The 17,594-nt window shown below is 40.1% G+C and overlaps 1 protein-coding gene across 1 annotated transcript; it reads left to right on the top strand.

Annotated features, from left to right (window-relative positions):
• Positions 1-145: 145 nt before the first annotated feature.
• On the top strand, positions 146-16,881 carry ddx41 (DEAD-box helicase 41). The gene is made up of 17 exons (XM_088931802.1): positions 146-285; positions 755-844; positions 1,610-1,763; positions 4,312-4,386; positions 4,612-4,672; positions 5,523-5,659; positions 5,985-6,057; positions 7,159-7,312; positions 7,804-7,940; positions 8,363-8,525; positions 9,867-9,998; positions 10,207-10,278; positions 10,606-10,702; positions 12,755-12,904; positions 13,101-13,172; positions 13,719-13,829; positions 16,182-16,881. The coding sequence occupies exons 1-17, from the start codon at positions 259-261 to the stop codon at positions 16,316-16,318; spliced, it is 1,842 nt and encodes a 613-aa protein (XP_088787928.1). The 5' UTR covers positions 146-258; the 3' UTR covers positions 16,319-16,881.
• Positions 16,882-17,594: the final 713 nt, after the last annotated feature.

The raw sequence follows: 17,594 nt of genomic DNA, 5'->3' as shown, positions 1-17,594 counted from the left end.
TATTTAAGATATAGACTTTTTTCCCTTTAAATTGTTTTAACATTTCTCCGATTTCGTTCAATGATCTTGTTCAGTGGCTTACATCTGGTTTTTCTTTGGCAAGGTTTGCACCTTGTCAGCCACCGTAGCTGTGTCGTCAGACAAACGCGACGGACGCGGGTTTGTTTTTTCTTAGAAGAACAACGCTTCTACGATCCGGAAGGGGGGTTTAAACACGCTTTCTATAACATTTCGAAGATAGTTATACAGATCCAAACAATGGAAACGGAAAGCAGAACGAGAAAGGTAAGTTAAAATACTATTAATTTAGGATGATGTGTGGTTCAAATATATATAGATTCACACACACCTACCTGAAGAAGGCTCCATAGCCCAAATGGTTTCTTTTTTTCTATTTTCAGCATGGAATAAACCTTTACTTGTTCCTTTGCAGCCTACGCATGCTGACGCAGCTACCTACCTGAAGAATATAGATTGTTATGCAGAAAACGAAATGTTAGACTAGGCGATACCATGAAACTTGATTATAAATTTGATGAACGGACATCAAATCAAACATCAATTTTGATAGATGTTAGTGCGATAACTAAGGGATAAATTGGCTTAATCACACAAGTCATGATCTCTTCCTTTGCGGTGATAAACAGGCACATTTAAACTAGACACCTTTTCAAGAAGATATACCAGAAGACTACGTATTTTTAAAAAGCCATGATATACTCTGCCAAACCTTCCTTATTTCGTCTCTTCACAGAGAGTTTACCAGGAAGAGGAGGCCTCCGATTTTTCCGACGAGGAGGAATATGTGCCTTTTGTTCCAGTGAAACAGCGAAAACAGCAAATGGTAGAAAAAAATGACTTCTGTTCAGACTGTGACGATTAGGAAAAGTAGTGGGGCACACCGTTTTGTGTTATGTTGGTTATGTTTTGAGGGATGGGAATCCTTGTTTGGGACTGGTCGGCTGGTAGATATGAGGATATTCATAATTCCATCAGCCCTACCCCCTTTTTTTCATCTTCTGGAGAGTACCCAAGATTCGTCTTGTACGCACCATACAGCAGCCTTTGACAGACATTAATTTGAAGTCTGTTAAAGTTTCCACATAGCTCTTCTTTTAATGCTTAGTGTAGTTTTTTTAACAGCATGACCCACTGATGTAACAGAGACCAAAGTTTATCACTTGATCTTTCCCATACACCTTCTGGTTTGCATTCATAATAAACTTAGCTACCTAATATTTGCAAGTTTTTCTACTGAGAAGTAGAAAACAGAGTTGGGATTGTATTTGACTTGTGAAATGTCATACTGTAGTTACATACTGAAGTCAACCTTCAACATGTTGAAGAGCTACGAACTTTCAAACAGTTCAAATTAATACTACTAAATATTTAAAGACAAGTTCAGTTGTGTAACCCTATCCAGAACAAACACCCACAGGTGTCACAGGTGTGTGGGTCTCCGCCAAGAACCCCTGACTTGGAGAACAAGAACTCACTGCACAGTGACTAACGACCAGACAAGCTAGATGAACTGCAGCCATGTTTCTCATTTACATCCTTTAGTATATTCTCTAGAGCGAGACAGCTAACCTGTGCTCTGCGTGTTCAGTTACAGAAATTGCTACGCCTGAGAGGGAAGGGCTTGACTGAGGAGGAGCAGAAGGACAGTGGCAATGAGCAGAGAGACGATGAGGAGGCTATAGGGCCACGCTCCAATGTCAGCCTGCTTGACCAGCACCAGCACCTCAAGGAGAAGGCAGAGGGTACAATATGGAAAATGCCACATCCGCTCTCTCGTTGTATTCATGCTCAACTGCAGCCTGCAGGGCTCATGGCATAGCACAAGAGGCTTTGTAGTTGGTTGAAAAACCATTCATGTGGGATGTGTGTGCAAGGTGTTAAACAGCATGCGCTTGACTCTTCTTCGAAAGCTGGGCTAGCTGATGATATCTTGATTTCAACACATTCTTTGAGTTTGTGTACTACTGAAGTATCCTCATCTGTTGACTCATTTCTGGATGAGGCATTTTGAAGATAAGATCTTCGTTTTTCTTTCCTGTACAGGCTTTAGCTATAGGGTCATTCCATGTGAAGTCAATTGCTAAAAACCTCATCTTGCTTTGATTGTGAGATATGCCTTCCTTGCATGGTTTCTTTGGGATAAATGGTTACAGTTGAAATATTTAGATGGTAGGCTCAAAAGCCATTCAGTGGTTTTATCTTAAACATGCAGTGATAGTAAGCGTCTAGGGTATTATGAATCAAAATATGCCGAAAAAAGTTCAACAATTAACCCCAGTGAAATCAAAGATTACAAAATCCTTCCATGTATGGCTTTCATTTTTACATATTCAGCAATAGACGGAGAAGATATCCCTATTACAAACTTTAAAACTCCAAACCACCCTTCTAGTGTCAGTTACTTAGTGTGGGGGGTCAAAATGGATCATCCTTGATGAACTACAGTGCTGTGTAAAAATATCTGCCCCCTTCCAGATTTCCTCTATCATTGCATATTTGTCACACTGGATGTTTTCAGATCTTTAGACAAAATCTAATGTTAGATAAAGGGAATCTGAGTGAACAAATAACTCTTTAATATTATGATTATTTCATTTATTTAATAAACAAAGTTATCCAGCACCCATATCCCCTGTGTGAAAAAGTAATTGCCCCCTTACACGTAATAACTGGTTGCGCCACCTTTAGCTGCAATGACTGCGACTAAATGCTTCCTGTAATTCAATATCAGTCTTTCACATCGCTGTAGAGGATTTTTAGCCCACTCTTCCTTGCAGAACTGCTTTAATTCAGAAACATTGGTAGGTTTTCGAGCATGAACTACTCATTTCCTGCCACAGCATCTCTATTGGGTTTAGGCCTGGACTTTGACTAAGCCACTCCAAAACTTTTACTTCTTTTCAGCCATTCTGATGTGGACTTGCTTTTGTGTTTTGGGTCATTGTCTTGCTGCATGACCCAGCTATGCTTCAGCTTCAGCTCACGGACAGATGACCAGACATTCTCCTTAAGAATTTTCTGATACAGAACAGAATTCATGGTTCTTTCAATTATGTCAAGTCGTCCAGGTCCTGAGGCAGCAAAACATCCCGACCACATCACACTACCACCACCATGCTTGAATGTTGGTATGATGTTCTTACTGTGGAATGCCGTGTTTGCATTATGCCAGCCATAATGAGACCCATGTCATCCAAAAAGTTCCACTTTTGACTCATCTGTCCATGGAACATTCTCCCAAAAGGCTTGGGGATCATCCAGGTGCTTCTTGGAAAATGAGAGATGAGCATTTATGTTCTTTTTGGATAGCAGTGGTTTCCACCTTGCTACTCTCCCATGAAGCCCATTTTTGCCTAGTCTCTTTCTGATTGTGGAGTCATGAACACTGACCTTAGCTGAGGCCAGAGAAGCCTGCAGTTCTTTAGATGTTTTTTTAGGATCCTTTGTGACTTCCTGGATGATTTTACGCTGCACCCTTGGAGAAAGTTTGGCAGGTCGGACACTCCTGGAAAGGTTCACTACTGTTCCAAATGTACTCCATTTGGAGATTATGGCTCTCACTGTGGTTCAGTGAAGTCCCAGAGCCTTAGAAATGGCTTTGTAACCCTTTCCAGACTGATAGACACAGTATCAACAACTTTTTTTCTGATCTCTTCAGGAATTTCCTTTGATCGTGGAATAATATGCTTGTTGAAACTTTGTGCTGGCAACTTGACTCTGATGGTAAGGGTCAAAATAAGTGAGGTTTATATTGAGCAGGGCTGGCTGTAATGAAGCCTGGTTGTGTTCAGTCAGCTGACTCGAAATGATTAATTGGGTTGATTTAACTAGGGGACAATTACTTTTTCACACAGTGCCAGCTGGTGTTGTATAACTTTGTTCATTGAATAAATGAAATAAGTAAAAACAAATTTGTTTATTTGTTCACTCAGGTTCCCTTTATATAATATTAGATTTTGGTTGAAGACCTGAAAATATTCAGTGTAAAAAATCTGGAATAATAGAGGAAATCAGGAAAGGGGCAAATACTTTTTCATGGCACTGTATCTCACAAACAGGATGTGGTCCAGACCTAGTATGTGCACGGTATTGTGCACTCCCAAAGACAGAAAGGAATAGAAGGAGTTGTGTATCAAAGTATACACTGGCTTAACAGTGTGGTGTAAAGTAAAGAGTGCGATATCTTGACTTGCTTAGTTCAGGTGCACTGTAAAATGTAAGTTGTTGGACAAGGGAATTCATGTGCAGAACGTAACTAACTGCTTCCTGTACCCATTTGACCCCCTCCAGCACGAAAGGAGTCTGCGAAGGAGAAGCAGCTGAAGGAGGAAGAAAAAATCTTGGAGAGTGTGGCTGAGGGGAGAGGTGAGAGCTGGGATACATGCTGCTTCCCTTTTTCCTTTTGTTTTGAATTTGTTTATATTGGATTGGAATGCTAATTTAGCAAATCAGTTTCCATGCAAACTTGGTATTCAGTTGTTTTCTCTCTGACTTTAATAACTTGATAAATAACATACAGAACACTTTATTATTTTAATACTTGTAATAATTCCTTAATGTATTAACTGTACTTGCCTTCTTCCATCTTAGCTTTAATGTCCGTAAAGGAGATGGCAAAGGGCATCACATATGATGATCCGATAAAAACAAGGTGAGTATGTTTTTTTATTAAGTTACACATTCATAAAGGCTTCTGTGCTTTGGCTCTTTGAACATGTTAATCTTTATGTAGACAAAATATCATAATGCACCATGTGAAATGAATCCAAAAATGCTTTAAAATCAGGTGACGACTATATTGAGACTTAAGTTGTTTTTTTTCTTCTCTGGTCTATATTTAAGATGACGTATTTGCATATGCTGTAAGTGTTTGTCTGCTGTGATGGAAGATCTCAGAGGAAATTTAGGTTGCTGCTATGTGTAGTTTACCAGTAGGTGGCACTCTTTCCTCTTAAGCAGAAATTACACACCAATGCCCCATGTAAGAGGTGCTGTTCTTCAATTGAGATATTAAATGAGCTACCGATGATTTTGTCATTAAAGATGCCTGAGCAGTTTTCAAAGTTTTCATTAACTTTATGTATATTTTTGTCACATCGGGTCATTTTAAGATTAATGGATGCCTAAGTTTACAACCCTTAGAAATCAATATAGTGTTTCAAAGGTTGAGCGGTGGCTCTGTGGCTAAGGATCTGCGCCTGTGGCCGGCAGAGGAATCCTACTCCGTTGGGCCCCTGAGCAAGGCCCTTAACCCCAACTGCTCCAGGGGCGCCGTATAAATGGCTGAGCCTGCGCTCTGACCCCCAGCTTCTCTCCCTGTCTGTGTGTCTGTGTCTCATGGAGAAAAAGCTGGGGTATGCGAAAAGACGAATTTCTAATGCAAGAAGTTGTATATGGCCTATAAAGTGATCTTAAAAAAAGAGAGCTGTCATTGTGAAGATATGATAAAATGCGTCTTAATTATGAACAGTAACTCACCGTATGGCATGTGCTATCTTTAGCTGGAAGGCCCCAAGATACATCCTGAGCATGCCTCCAGCTCGCCATGACCGTGTCAGAAAGAAGTACCACATTCTGGTCGAGGGAGAAGGTATCCCACAACCAATCAAGAGCTTCAGGGAGATGAAGTTCCCTGCAGGTAAAGAGATTCGCTCTCACTGGGGGTGTTTTTCTTTACAGCTAGCTGGTAATGCATGTTTGGACCATACCAGAACCTAGCTTGTAATGCGCATCTCACAGTATACACTGGAATAGTTTGCATGAGGAGACAATTACATGTCACCTCATTTTCAGTTTTGTAGTTTTAAAGTACAGGATTGCTTTTTTTGTCATAAATGAGACTAAGCGCTGTGTACACTGTTTTATAAAGGGTGTTTAGTTAAAGCACACTGTTCTCCACTTTTGAAATACAGTAGAATGTTACTATTGTTTCAGTATGCTTACTTTCATTCTTTGTTTTGCAGCAATATTAAAAGGATTGAAAAAGAAAGGAATTGTTCATCCAACACCTATTCAAATCCAAGGGATTCCAACTATGTAAGTTTTCTGTGAAATCACAAAGGAGAGCCTGTGATTTAGTTTGATGTGCACATAAGGACACTTTGATATTTGTTGGTAATGATCATCCATTAAAATGTTTATTTGTGGGAGTATGGGAGATAGCTTTAGTTGAGCGGCTGCATTTTTTTCCCCAAGTACAATAAAAGCAAGTAAATAGTCATTTGTAATAATACTACTACTAATAATAATTGCTTGCACTTGTATAGCGCTTTTCTGGACACTCCACTCAAAGCGCTTTACAGGTAATGGGGATCCTCTCCACCACCACCAGTGTGCAGTCCCACCTGGATGATGCGACAGCAGCCACAGTGCACCAGTACGCTCCCCACACATCAGTTATTAGTGGGGAAGAGAACAGAGTGATGAAGCCAATTCATAGAGGGGGATTATTAGGAGGCATGGGAAATTTGGCCAGGACGCCGGGGTTACACCCCTACTCTTTTCGAGAAACACCCTGGGATTTTTAATGAACACAGAGAGTCAAGGCCTCGGTTTTACGTCTCATCCGAAGGACAGCGCCTTTTTACAGTAAAGTTTCCCTGTCACTATACTGGGGCTTTAGGACTCACATAGACTGCAGGGTGAGCGCCTCCTGCTGGCCCCACTCACACCTCTTCCAGCAGCAGCCTTAGTTTTTCCCAGGAGGTCTCCCATCCAGGTACTGTCCAGACTCACACCTTCTTCGCTTCATTGGGTTGCCAGTTGTGAGTTGCAGGGTGATATGACTGCTGGAAAAAGGAAAAAATGCTGTCCTGGGTATTGCCTTGTCCTAGATTTTTTTTTTATTGTCGCAGACAAAAGACATTTACAAGAGTTGCATATAATCATTGTTACTTGGTTATTTCTTATTATGTGCTATACATAGATTCATTTTCTTTCAGTGCCTGGAAGAGTGTTGAATTTGATTGCAAAAAAAAGTAATGGAATATCACTGTATTATCATTTAGCAAACAGATAACACAATGATCCTGGTATCCAAAACTGATATGAATCCTTTTTTGGTTTGTAGGCCTCACATACAAGGCCCGAGTCTGCTTGTGCTTCCTTGTTTGGTGACTAATGTCTGTGCTCTTCCAGCCTGTCGGGGAGAGACATGATTGGAATCGCTTTCACCGGCTCGGGAAAGACCCTGGTCTTCACGCTGCCGATCATCATGTTCTGCCTGGAGCAGGAGAAGAGGCTGCCCTTCTTCAAGAGGGAGGGGCCCTATGGGCTCATTATTTGCCCCTCTGTAAGTTTTACAGCCCCCTGTGAGTTCTCAAAGGGATGGGGAGCCAGCAGTTCTGTGTCATCTCTCTTGGGCAGGAACCTAACTTACTATTTAGATGATGACCTTTAATTGTGATCATTTTAATTGTGCCCATTGGTTTGGGAGCATAATTTAAAAATAAACCCAGTCTGGAAGATTTCTTCTACTCCTAAGATGCGTTAAGTAATATTCTTGCACATTTTAATTTGTTTTCAACTCAAGAGATGGTTTGGAATGACATTCCAAAGGTGTAGCCTTTTTAAAAAATGCTGCTTTGTTTTCCGATAATTGCCGTGGTAAAACAGCATGCATGGGTCTCCCACCAAACCACCGTCTGTGTCCTTAGAAAGTACTGTTGAGATGTAAGTGACGCAGGGTTCTGAGGAAAGCTATCACGACATTAAGTGGGCGACCTTGAGGTGAATGGGAGGTAGTATTTGTGCAACAGTGTGTCTGATTGCTTCCCCTTCCAGAGAGAGCTGGCGAGACAGACCCATAGCATCATTGAGTACTACTGCAAGCTGCTGGAGGAGGAGGGAGCCCCACAGCTGCGTTGTGCCCTGTGCATCGGGGGCATGTCTGTGAAAGAGCAGATGGAAGTGGTCAAGCAGTAAGTGTAAATTGTCCCCTGCTACTCTGTGTTTGGTGATGTATACTTTAAGGGTGTATTGTTTACATGCAGCTCATCTTTTCTTATTCCTGGAGTACCTAGAGTTATTATATTCAGACATTACTTAAAAAAGCTTGTAGAGTTAGACATACGTAAGTGATCACAAAGTAAAAGCATTCAAATATTGAAGGCAGCCTCTTTAATCTGCTGGAGTGCAATAGATCACAGTTGAGCCTGGTATTGGTGTGGTTACAAATTCACTTTTTTTTAATGGTCATTAAATCTTGATTGACTGAGAACTGTGTTGGTGTTAGGGGTAATGAAATAATTTAGTTGGCTTTGCCAGCCAAGGCGTAGTTCACTTTTTGTAGTGAACAGAATGTGCTGGACGTGTGTGACTCTGTGTGTGCGCTCTTTGGCAGTGGTGTTCACATGATGGTGGCCACCCCAGGGCGGTTGATGGACCTACTGCAGAAGAAGATGGTAAGCCTGGATATCTGCCGCTACCTGGCCCTGGACGAGGCAGACAGAATGATTGACATGGGCTTTGAGGAGGACATCAGGACCATCTTCTCCTATTTCAAGGTGAAATAAACTAAAACTGTAAAATGTGCTGGAATATTACTGGGCAGCCTGCAGCCCTCAGAGCGATAAAAGGTGGCCTCAGAGGGATCCTAAAAACATAATTTGTCTAATTTAAGACATGGTTTTAAAACTTTTTGCCCACCAGAAATGCTTAGACAAATTGAGGGTGATCATGACTTGTGTTAATTCTGTTGTAAGGGGTGTGGCTGCAAGTCATGACGCTAACAGGGTTAGAAATGTTGATCTTCATGATTTTTAGATTGCGCAACAGGGATGAAGGTGTAGAAGGGGCTTTCTCCAGGGAGCTGGCTTGTCATGGAGCACAGACAGGCTGCTGTAACATAGAGATCTCTGGTTCAGACCCGAACAGGATTCCCCAAATGTTAGAACACAGTTGTTCGAGCCCTCTTGGGTTGGTGGGGTTTGTTGGCAGTCATTCTTAGTTTACCAGGCAGCAGCAATGCCTGCGGTTTTGCAGACACCTTTGAGCCTGCTTTGCTATCAGTGAGAGCTGTATCAGTACTCCATCTGAAGCCAAGCTGCTGACACTGTGGGGGTTGCAATGTGAAAAGATGCAGGAGATAACGTTTCTCGCGGACAGTGGAAGATTTCAAGACCAATGCCCGGGCCCTCCCAAATCGCAAACAGACAAAGCAAAGGGACACCGAAACCTGGATTCAGATCCCCTTTTTATACTTTTTCCAATCTTGGCAAAGAGAGACATGAAACATGTCAGAAAAAAAAATCAACTTCTCCCCCCCCCCCCCCCATTATGCAGTGAAAATTGCATAATAGATTTCAACAGAAGCCTGCAAGTTGTGTGCAGCTCTGACAGCAGCAAAGTTTGCTTCCCCTATTTCACACTGTTGCCATGGAGCTCGTCTTGTGTGCATTTGCCTGACTTTCCTGCTCGTGGATTAGAGGGCAGTTCAGTTTTGAAAGTGCCAGCTGTGTTAAGTGTGAAGCCCTCCTTCTGACCCCGTCTGTGGAAAAGCAGGAGGGGTCGAGATCACAAAAATATATGACTGATGCGGGCACAGTTCATAATGTGTTCTTAGGCATAACTTAACAAGTGCAGTTTGCACACATCCCTGAATGTTCATCTGAAGGATCATTAATTAAATAATTAAACCCCTCTTGCATATTGTTTCGGTTCTTGCCAAAATAAAACTGTTTAAATTTCTTTGTTGTTTGTCAGCTTTGACGACATACATGTTTAGTGCCTCATATTAATCATATTAAAGCTGTTTATTTTTGTGATCCTGGTAAATGAGTTTAGTCCTTATATCACCATTGCCCCATATTACATTGTTTCAAATACAGATCTGTTTGTCTTTTTAGGGCCAGCGGCAGACTCTGTTGTTCAGTGCCACTATGCCCAAGAAAATCCAGAACTTTGCCAAAAGCGCATTGGTGAAGCCCATCACCATTAATGTTGGCCGTGCTGGAGCCGCAAGCTTGGATGTTATACAGGTGAGAGAGACACTGGGGCAGGTCAGCGAATGCTGCCATCATCTCGTGCCAGTCCTGGTATTTAATTCTCTGTTTTATGTTTCTGCCCAAATAAAACTCCGGCAATGTAAAAAAATAATAATTGCATTTCTTACATCATTTATATGCAATAGAAAAAGATGTTGATAGTCCTGTTCTATGTCGTTTTGATTCATTCACTCTTCTGTAGGAAGTGGAGTATGTGAAGGAGGAAGCTAAAATGGTCTACCTACTGGAATGCTTACAGAAAACTTCACCGCCGGTATGTGAGTTATAGTTATGATTGGGATTATGATATTGATGATGGTTGTGATCCTTGTTATTGAGATCTGTAACAGTCATAATTAAGTTATTTTTCCATTATGTGAGATTATGTGAGCGCACTACACAATGTGTTTTTTTAATGTTTGCTTGCAAAGGTGCAATTGTATAGGCTCATTGACACTGTGTACCTTCTTATTGACACTTTGTGTAGACATTTCTTCCTGGTGATATGACTGCAGTTTGGTTATGTCCCATAAAGAAATGGCCTAATGCACCTCAGTACATAAAAATATTTTTTTCTCTTCTTTCCATCTCTACATTGCAGGTTCTCATATTCGCTGAGAAGAAGGCCGATGTGGATGCCATCCACGAGTACCTCTTGCTCAAGGGTGTGGAAGCAGTGGCTATCCATGGAGGAAAAGGTAGATTTTAGCCTTGGCTACTGCTAGGATCTGACTGCAGTAGATCAGTGTATCAGTTTGCACAGTGACGTCTCTTAAAGCAAGGAAAAGGTGGCATTGGTGGGGTTTCATGATGTTCTTCATGATGATTTAAACCTGTTCCAGTCTTGTTTCAAGGAGGTGCCAGCTGAGCCACCCTGTTAATTACTGGATTCTATTCCCTTGCCTCCATTTGCAGTCTATGAGCTGTTTTTGGTACTGGTCATTGATGATGTGGAAAAGGCCTTCTGATCAGACAACCTGCTGTTATTCCTTGTTCAATGAATAGCACCCAGTTTTCTCCACAGTAGCATATTTTTGTTAAAATTCTTCATGTGAAGAATTTTTCCGGAGGCTTGCCTCAAACACTATGCTCGGAGATTAAGAGAGTATGCAGATCATAGAAGTGTTAAAGATTTCAATGTAATGTTACACACTCCAATATACTTTACAAGTAACAATTCACTGTCTTGTATTGCTCTTGTGCAGTATACTTGAATTCTGACCTCTAGTGGAATTAATGAATGTTGCATTATTTGTTTTCTCAGTGCAAAGCTGTTTCAGTGACTAATTTCACTGTTCATAGTTGTGCAAGGATTTTCCTTTTTTATGTCTGGAGGACCTCTTTTCAAGAACTACTCTAAATAGGCTCCTCTAATTTAAATGGAAAATCAAATTGCTAAATTTTCTTAGAAGTGTGTTACTAGTAAGCTCTTATCTGTGGTAATAAGGGGCAGAGCATGAGTAAAACCGAAATATGGACTATGAAAAATTTGTAAATCTGTAAATATTTAGGTTAATGTGTAAATTGTTTTGTAGCGACTTGCATATTTAACCTCTTAAATCCTGGTCTAGAAACTTTGGTAATGTAGAAGATAGTGAAGATTCTGAAACACCTGAAAAGTTCATAAATCACCTGATTAACGGGTCATTTTCAGTGTTCCAAACTACTGAATGGCTCAGCTGCTACTACAAAACATCTAGACGTTGCTCAATTGAAATATGCTAGTGAGATTAAGCTAAATAAACCCTTTTTGTTTTGCTTTAGAGTCTTTACTGGTTTTTATACATGGTCCACTACTCTCGGTTTACTGGAGCAAAACCAATGCAAAAAAATGCATCTTTTATTCTCTGTCTCAAAGAACTCCAGCAGCTCCAAAGACAAGGAAAACGCATTAAATGTCTGCTGCGTGACAAAATTTTAAAAAATAAATGTCCCGTTGTTTAATTTTTTAATCAGTCCTGTCTTTCGTGTTTCAGTATTTTTCATGCTTTCCTGTGGGCATAATTTGCTATTCAGCAGTGTTGTTTTTGTCCCCCAGTGAGTTGAGCTTTTTTCGTGTAGGTAAATTGCAATCTACCAGAATCGCCTACGTTTAACCTGTGGTAAACATGGTTAACCCAGCACAGAATGATGATGAATTCACTGTAAAAAAAAACCAAGTAAAATACTAAAAGCAGAACTGCAGGTCAGCAGCCACACTCTTAAAACTGTCAGAGCAGACCCACTAGCATGAATTATACCTCTTTTTAAGGGGGGAACCCAAAAATAGTCTCTTATACTACTTGAGGACACCTGCTTTAGTGCATGTTGCTTATGCATGTCTGAGACTGTTATTGCTTAAAATTTGAGCTCTTCCTGTGCGCAGGTTCGGTACAATTAAAGGTATGTAAAGTACTACATAAAATGTGGTACAGGCTTGTGTGCCATATTGACAGACCAGCGGTAGAAATTAAATAAGTTGCTTTGTAAGGCTTTTCATAGCACAGATGGTTCTGTGAACATGAAGTGATGTCTGCAGTGACCCTCGAAACCATGAGCACAAAGTAAAGTGCAGGAAGGCAGTGGTGCCGTCTGTCATAGTATGTTTCATTTTGAGGTTAAAGAGCAAGAGGAAGGTGATAACCCTTATATCGTATTGAAAGTGAAGGCTATGTGCTTATCAAACTAAAACCTCACTTGGCACAGAAGCTGAGAGCGCTGCGAATTGAATTTCAGAAGAGATATGTCAACAAAGATGTTTGTGCTCTTAGACCAGGAAGAAAGGACCAAGGCTATTGAAGCCTTCAAGGAGGGGAAGAAGGATGTGCTGGTGGCCACTGATGTTGCTTCCAAGGGTCTGGATTTCCCAGCCATCCAACACGTGGTGAACTATGACATGCCCGAGGAGATTGAGAATTACGGTGAGACCCCGGTAGCAGACAGCACTGCGTGAACTTGTCTCGGAGGATTAACGGATGGTGATCTAGAATACTTGAACCATTCTCTAAACCACTGGAGAATTTTCCATGAAGTACATTATTTTTGAAGGTTGCAGAATTGTAGCTGAGATCGTACGGCTAAAGCGTGTCATTTGTTTGTCTTTCTGCGGGTGTCCAGTGCACAGAATAGGTCGTACAGGCCGATCTGGGAAGACTGGAATTGCTACCACTTTCATCAACAAATCCTGTGGTAAGATGACATTGATGACGATGTCGCTTTTTCCTCCATCTGGTGCTCTAGTAAAAGCTTTTGTACTTTGACAGACTTGACAGTCTTTTCTTAAAATATTACTTTCTCAAATGTCACGAAGGCAACAGAACACAGACATGACCCCGTGATCAACACAGTAACATAATTTCCACTGCATTTACAACATTTACATGTTTAACATTTAAACATGTATACTGACCACTCAACCCTCCAGCTTCCAGCACCCACATGACAGAGCAAAAACAGCTGGGAGGGTTTCTTTGTCAGCCTCTGCATTGTTATTGTTATTTCCCTGTGTTTAAACATGGCCACCCTGTGAAAGGACTGGAAAACAGATAGTCTGGCAGATCAGCGTTTTTGTTTTTAGCCACCCCGTGAGAGGAGCTTAGACCTTGTCAAAGTGATCTTATTTGTTTTTCTGACTATATATGCGATCTAGAGGTAATCAAACTCCTGTGCTCTTTGCGTATCTCCTTGTAGAGCTGAAAAACGATGCCCCTCCCTTTACTTGTCTCCTTTCCTTAGATGAGTCGGTGCTAATGGACCTGAAGGCCCTGCTGATCGAGGCGAAGCAGAAGGTTCCACCTGTGCTACAGGTGCTGCAGACGGGAGACGAGACCATGCTGGATATTGGAGGTGAGACGCGTGTTACTGGTCATAGTATCCAGTTCTCTGAGTCTTGTATGTGCTTCAGTACAAACACAATCCATTGATCTTGGTGTAATTGACAACTTGTTATAAATGGTGCCTTTATACAAAATAGTATGGTGTCCCCATCATTATACTGGGGAATTAGGACCCACATAGCCCACAGGGTGAGCACCCCCTGCTGGCCCCACTAACATGTAAGATATTTTACAAATGAGTGGAGCCTGTTTGGGGCAGCATGGTTCATTGGGCTCTGGGTTCAATTCCTATGGAGCTATCTGCATAGAGTTTGCATGTTCTTGTGAGTTCCCTCCAAGTGCTGCTGTTATTTCCCGAAGTCCAAAGACATGCTGGTAGGTTAATTTGCTTCTGGGAGAATTGGACCTGCAGTGTGTGTTTGTGGGTGCCCTGCGGTAGACTGGCGTCCTAACCATTAAAAGTCTACATTAAACTTGATCTGTCTGGTGTTTGCCCAGTCTTGAATTTTATCTAAATCTCTTAAGAATTTTATTAGATGCCTCTACTGTGTTTTCTGATCCTCCAAATTTAGCATCATCATGACAAGTCTCCTAACTATACCAGAATCTAGATCATTGATGTAAATTAGGGAGAGCACTGGTCTTAGTGTAGAACCCTGTGGTGCTCCACTAACTAGATCCTCCCAATTTGACTAGTCATTAGTTTTCAGTCCAAACACTAGTGTTTCCCTGAATGCTTACCTCTTGCGATTGGAAAATTCCTCTTAAATTATTAACTTGTCAGACTTGTTGGCCTATAGTTACGTGATTCATTTTTCTCACCCTTTTTATGAATGGGTGAATGAACATTTCTCGAATGGTTATAATTCTTCAGTCCCAGGGTATTACCCCTTTGTTATGGAACTATTGGAAGAGGTGAGTCTATAGCTTCTGAATAACATCTCATTTCCTTGCGCGCAATTGGTAACATACCACAAGGCCCGGGGATTTTATTAATTTGAGTGCTTCTAGTACCCAAAGTATTTTGCCTCTCCTATGCTACTACAATTAAATATCCTAATGTATAATACAGAACTTAATACTTCCACTGGCTGTGGCATATTGTGGAATTATTTCGTTTAGTACATGGGCCATTTCCCTTTCATTGTCTAGAAGTTTCCCATTTTTGTCCCCAATTAAAAATAATCAAAGTGAATATATTAAAACAACAATCTACAACAGTTTACCCAGATTGAAATATGATATTTAAGTTAATTTACTTTTATTTCGGCTTTTGCCGAAACAATGATTTGACACTAATGCAGTACTAAATGACTTATATTATAATGACTGTCATAGAAAATGAATAGCAGAAGCTAATAGACTTTCAGAGGACTGGTTAGGTTGATGTTGAAGTCCCCCTTAAAATGTTCTCAATTTGTAATTGACTATCTGTGACTTCACGCTACTGGGTGTAATGGAAAGACTGTCCTTTTGCAAACAGATATGAGGTTATAAGATTTCTATTTTCGGAGTTGTGGCAAAGTAGCTCAATCACAAATTGAAACCACCTTAATGTCTACACTTCCTCTAACTGTCCATGTGCTAAGAGTGAGAGGAGATGTATGAATTTTTTCAACTTCAAAAAGAGTGGAGGACATCAAGATTGTGGATTATTGCTTTTAAGGTTTTAGAATAATATCTAACTCAAAAGTTCATATTGCATAACTATTTTAAATAAAGAATTTCTATTACGAATATGAAAACCATTGAACTAACCACCAAACAGCAAGGTTAAAACTGCACTAAAATTGAAAGATGTTAATTTGTAAGTTCAGTATTATTTTTTTGATTAGATTAAAATTAGTAATTAAAGATTGTACTCATTAAGTGAGTAACGATGAACTGTTCACTGTTGATGCCATAAATTAGACTGTAAATAAGTAAACTGATCAAGTGAATGTTCAAGTATTATAAGAAAACATTATTTTTTCAACTTTTTTATAATTAACCACTTTCTGTGAATGTTTGTGGTCAATTAGTGATTATAAAAGCCTGTAACCTACAACATAATTCAAGGTTCATTGTTTCCATTCAGGTTTCAATGAAAACAATAAGGCTGTTTGAGTAAAAACAATTTCCAAAGAAAGATTTAAGAATGTCAGTTTGGTTTGTCAATCTTTTGTGTGCTTTTCCTTTCACCAGAAAGACCCTTTCTTAAACGAATGATAGAGCTCCACAGAAACAGAAGTAATATTTGCCTAGCAGATTTCTGATTGAACGAGAACTTGCAGTTTAAAGTTTATCTAGCACTGAATTTGAATGTTATTATTTTGAGTCTCTCTGCCAGTTTTCTTATCAGTTGTGTTTTTGTCTTCTTCAGGGGAGAGAGGCTGTACCTTCTGCGGTGGTTTGGGTCATCGTATCACCGATTGTCCCAAACTGGAGGCCATGCAGACCAAACAAGTCACTAACATTGGCCGTAAAGATTACCTGGCGCACAGCTCAATGGACTTTTAAATGACCCTGCTGAAATGCAGAGGAGAGTTTTCTGGCTGTTTTATTTGAAAAATATAATGTGCAGTGAATTGTCAATTCACAATAAATTTGGACTTTTAATTTATACCTGAATTGAGAAATGAAAATGGATATTGACGGTATGTTCTTATACTAAACAGATCTAAAGTCCCTAGTTTTTGTCTCAGTATATTGTATATTTATAACATGGGTGTAAAGGTGTCCTTGGTTTTTGACCACATAAATACACTTTTTCTTCTAAGATGTGTTTTACACATCTGTAGTTTTGGTTATTGGTAAGATGCATAAATTAATACTTGTAATCTTGTGCAAGTTTCATTTTACATTCAAGTGAAACAGTTTGAATGTAAAACAGCAGGAAATATGCATACTCATCAACACATTTTTGTAAGGTGTGAAAATTATTTTGGTTTATTTCAGGCGGTCATCACCTTTATGCGTGTAAAATACGTGTGATTTGTGCTGTTTTGTAACTTTAAACTTAAGTTTAAGCTGTAAATTTAAGCTGCTACATTAGAATAATGTAAATAAAAGTACAGTAAACCTAATTCCCTGATTCTTTTCTTTCTGAGTGATAGTCATGTTTAATAATGAAAAAGCACGTATGTATGGTAGTTTGTCAAGAAAGCATGCGAGTGTCTTTTGCATGTTTTAGGTGTCACAACACCTGTTTTCACATGTGAATGAGTGGCAGATGATAACCCAGTAGGTTTGAGTTCCGTCTCTTATGTTGAGCTGCTAAGTCCTTGAGGAGTTTGGTGGTTCTGGTATTGTTTTTGATGTGATTGAGATTGCAGTGGCAGCTTGATAATGGTCTTATCTCAGCTTTTGAGAGCAAAGTAGCATTCTGTTCACTGTTCTTGTCAAAATCGTCAGCTTTGTAGAACTTTCCATGTGCCTTGTAGCTCCCCTATCAAGGCTTACTCTTTACACCAGGGGTCTCTAACTCCTCTAACTCCCAGACCAGCAGTTTTATTAGTAACTCGTTTATAGGTAGCAATTTGCCTGTGATTAATTAAATGGATGATCTGGTGTAGTAGAATTCATTTAGACCAAAAGCCAGAATACTCTTCAATTGAAGTGTTTTTTTATCTTTAAAAAATGTGAGTTGGGGGTGACCTCTATAACTAACTGGAGTGGGGATCTGCAGAACCAGATTTAGAGACCCCTGCTTTAAGCCATACAGTGTTATCCAGACAACGTACTATGTCCATTTCGGAGACGAATAAAAAAAGTTTTCCTACTTTGCATTTTCCGA

Source organism: Atractosteus spatula, chromosome 14 (genome assembly GCF_055471065.1).
Source record: "Atractosteus spatula isolate fAtrSpa1 chromosome 14, fAtrSpa1.hap1, whole genome shotgun sequence".
Lineage (NCBI taxonomy): Eukaryota > Metazoa > Chordata > Actinopteri > Semionotiformes > Lepisosteidae > Atractosteus > Atractosteus spatula.
This window is presented reverse-complemented; position numbering and strand designations above follow the sequence as displayed.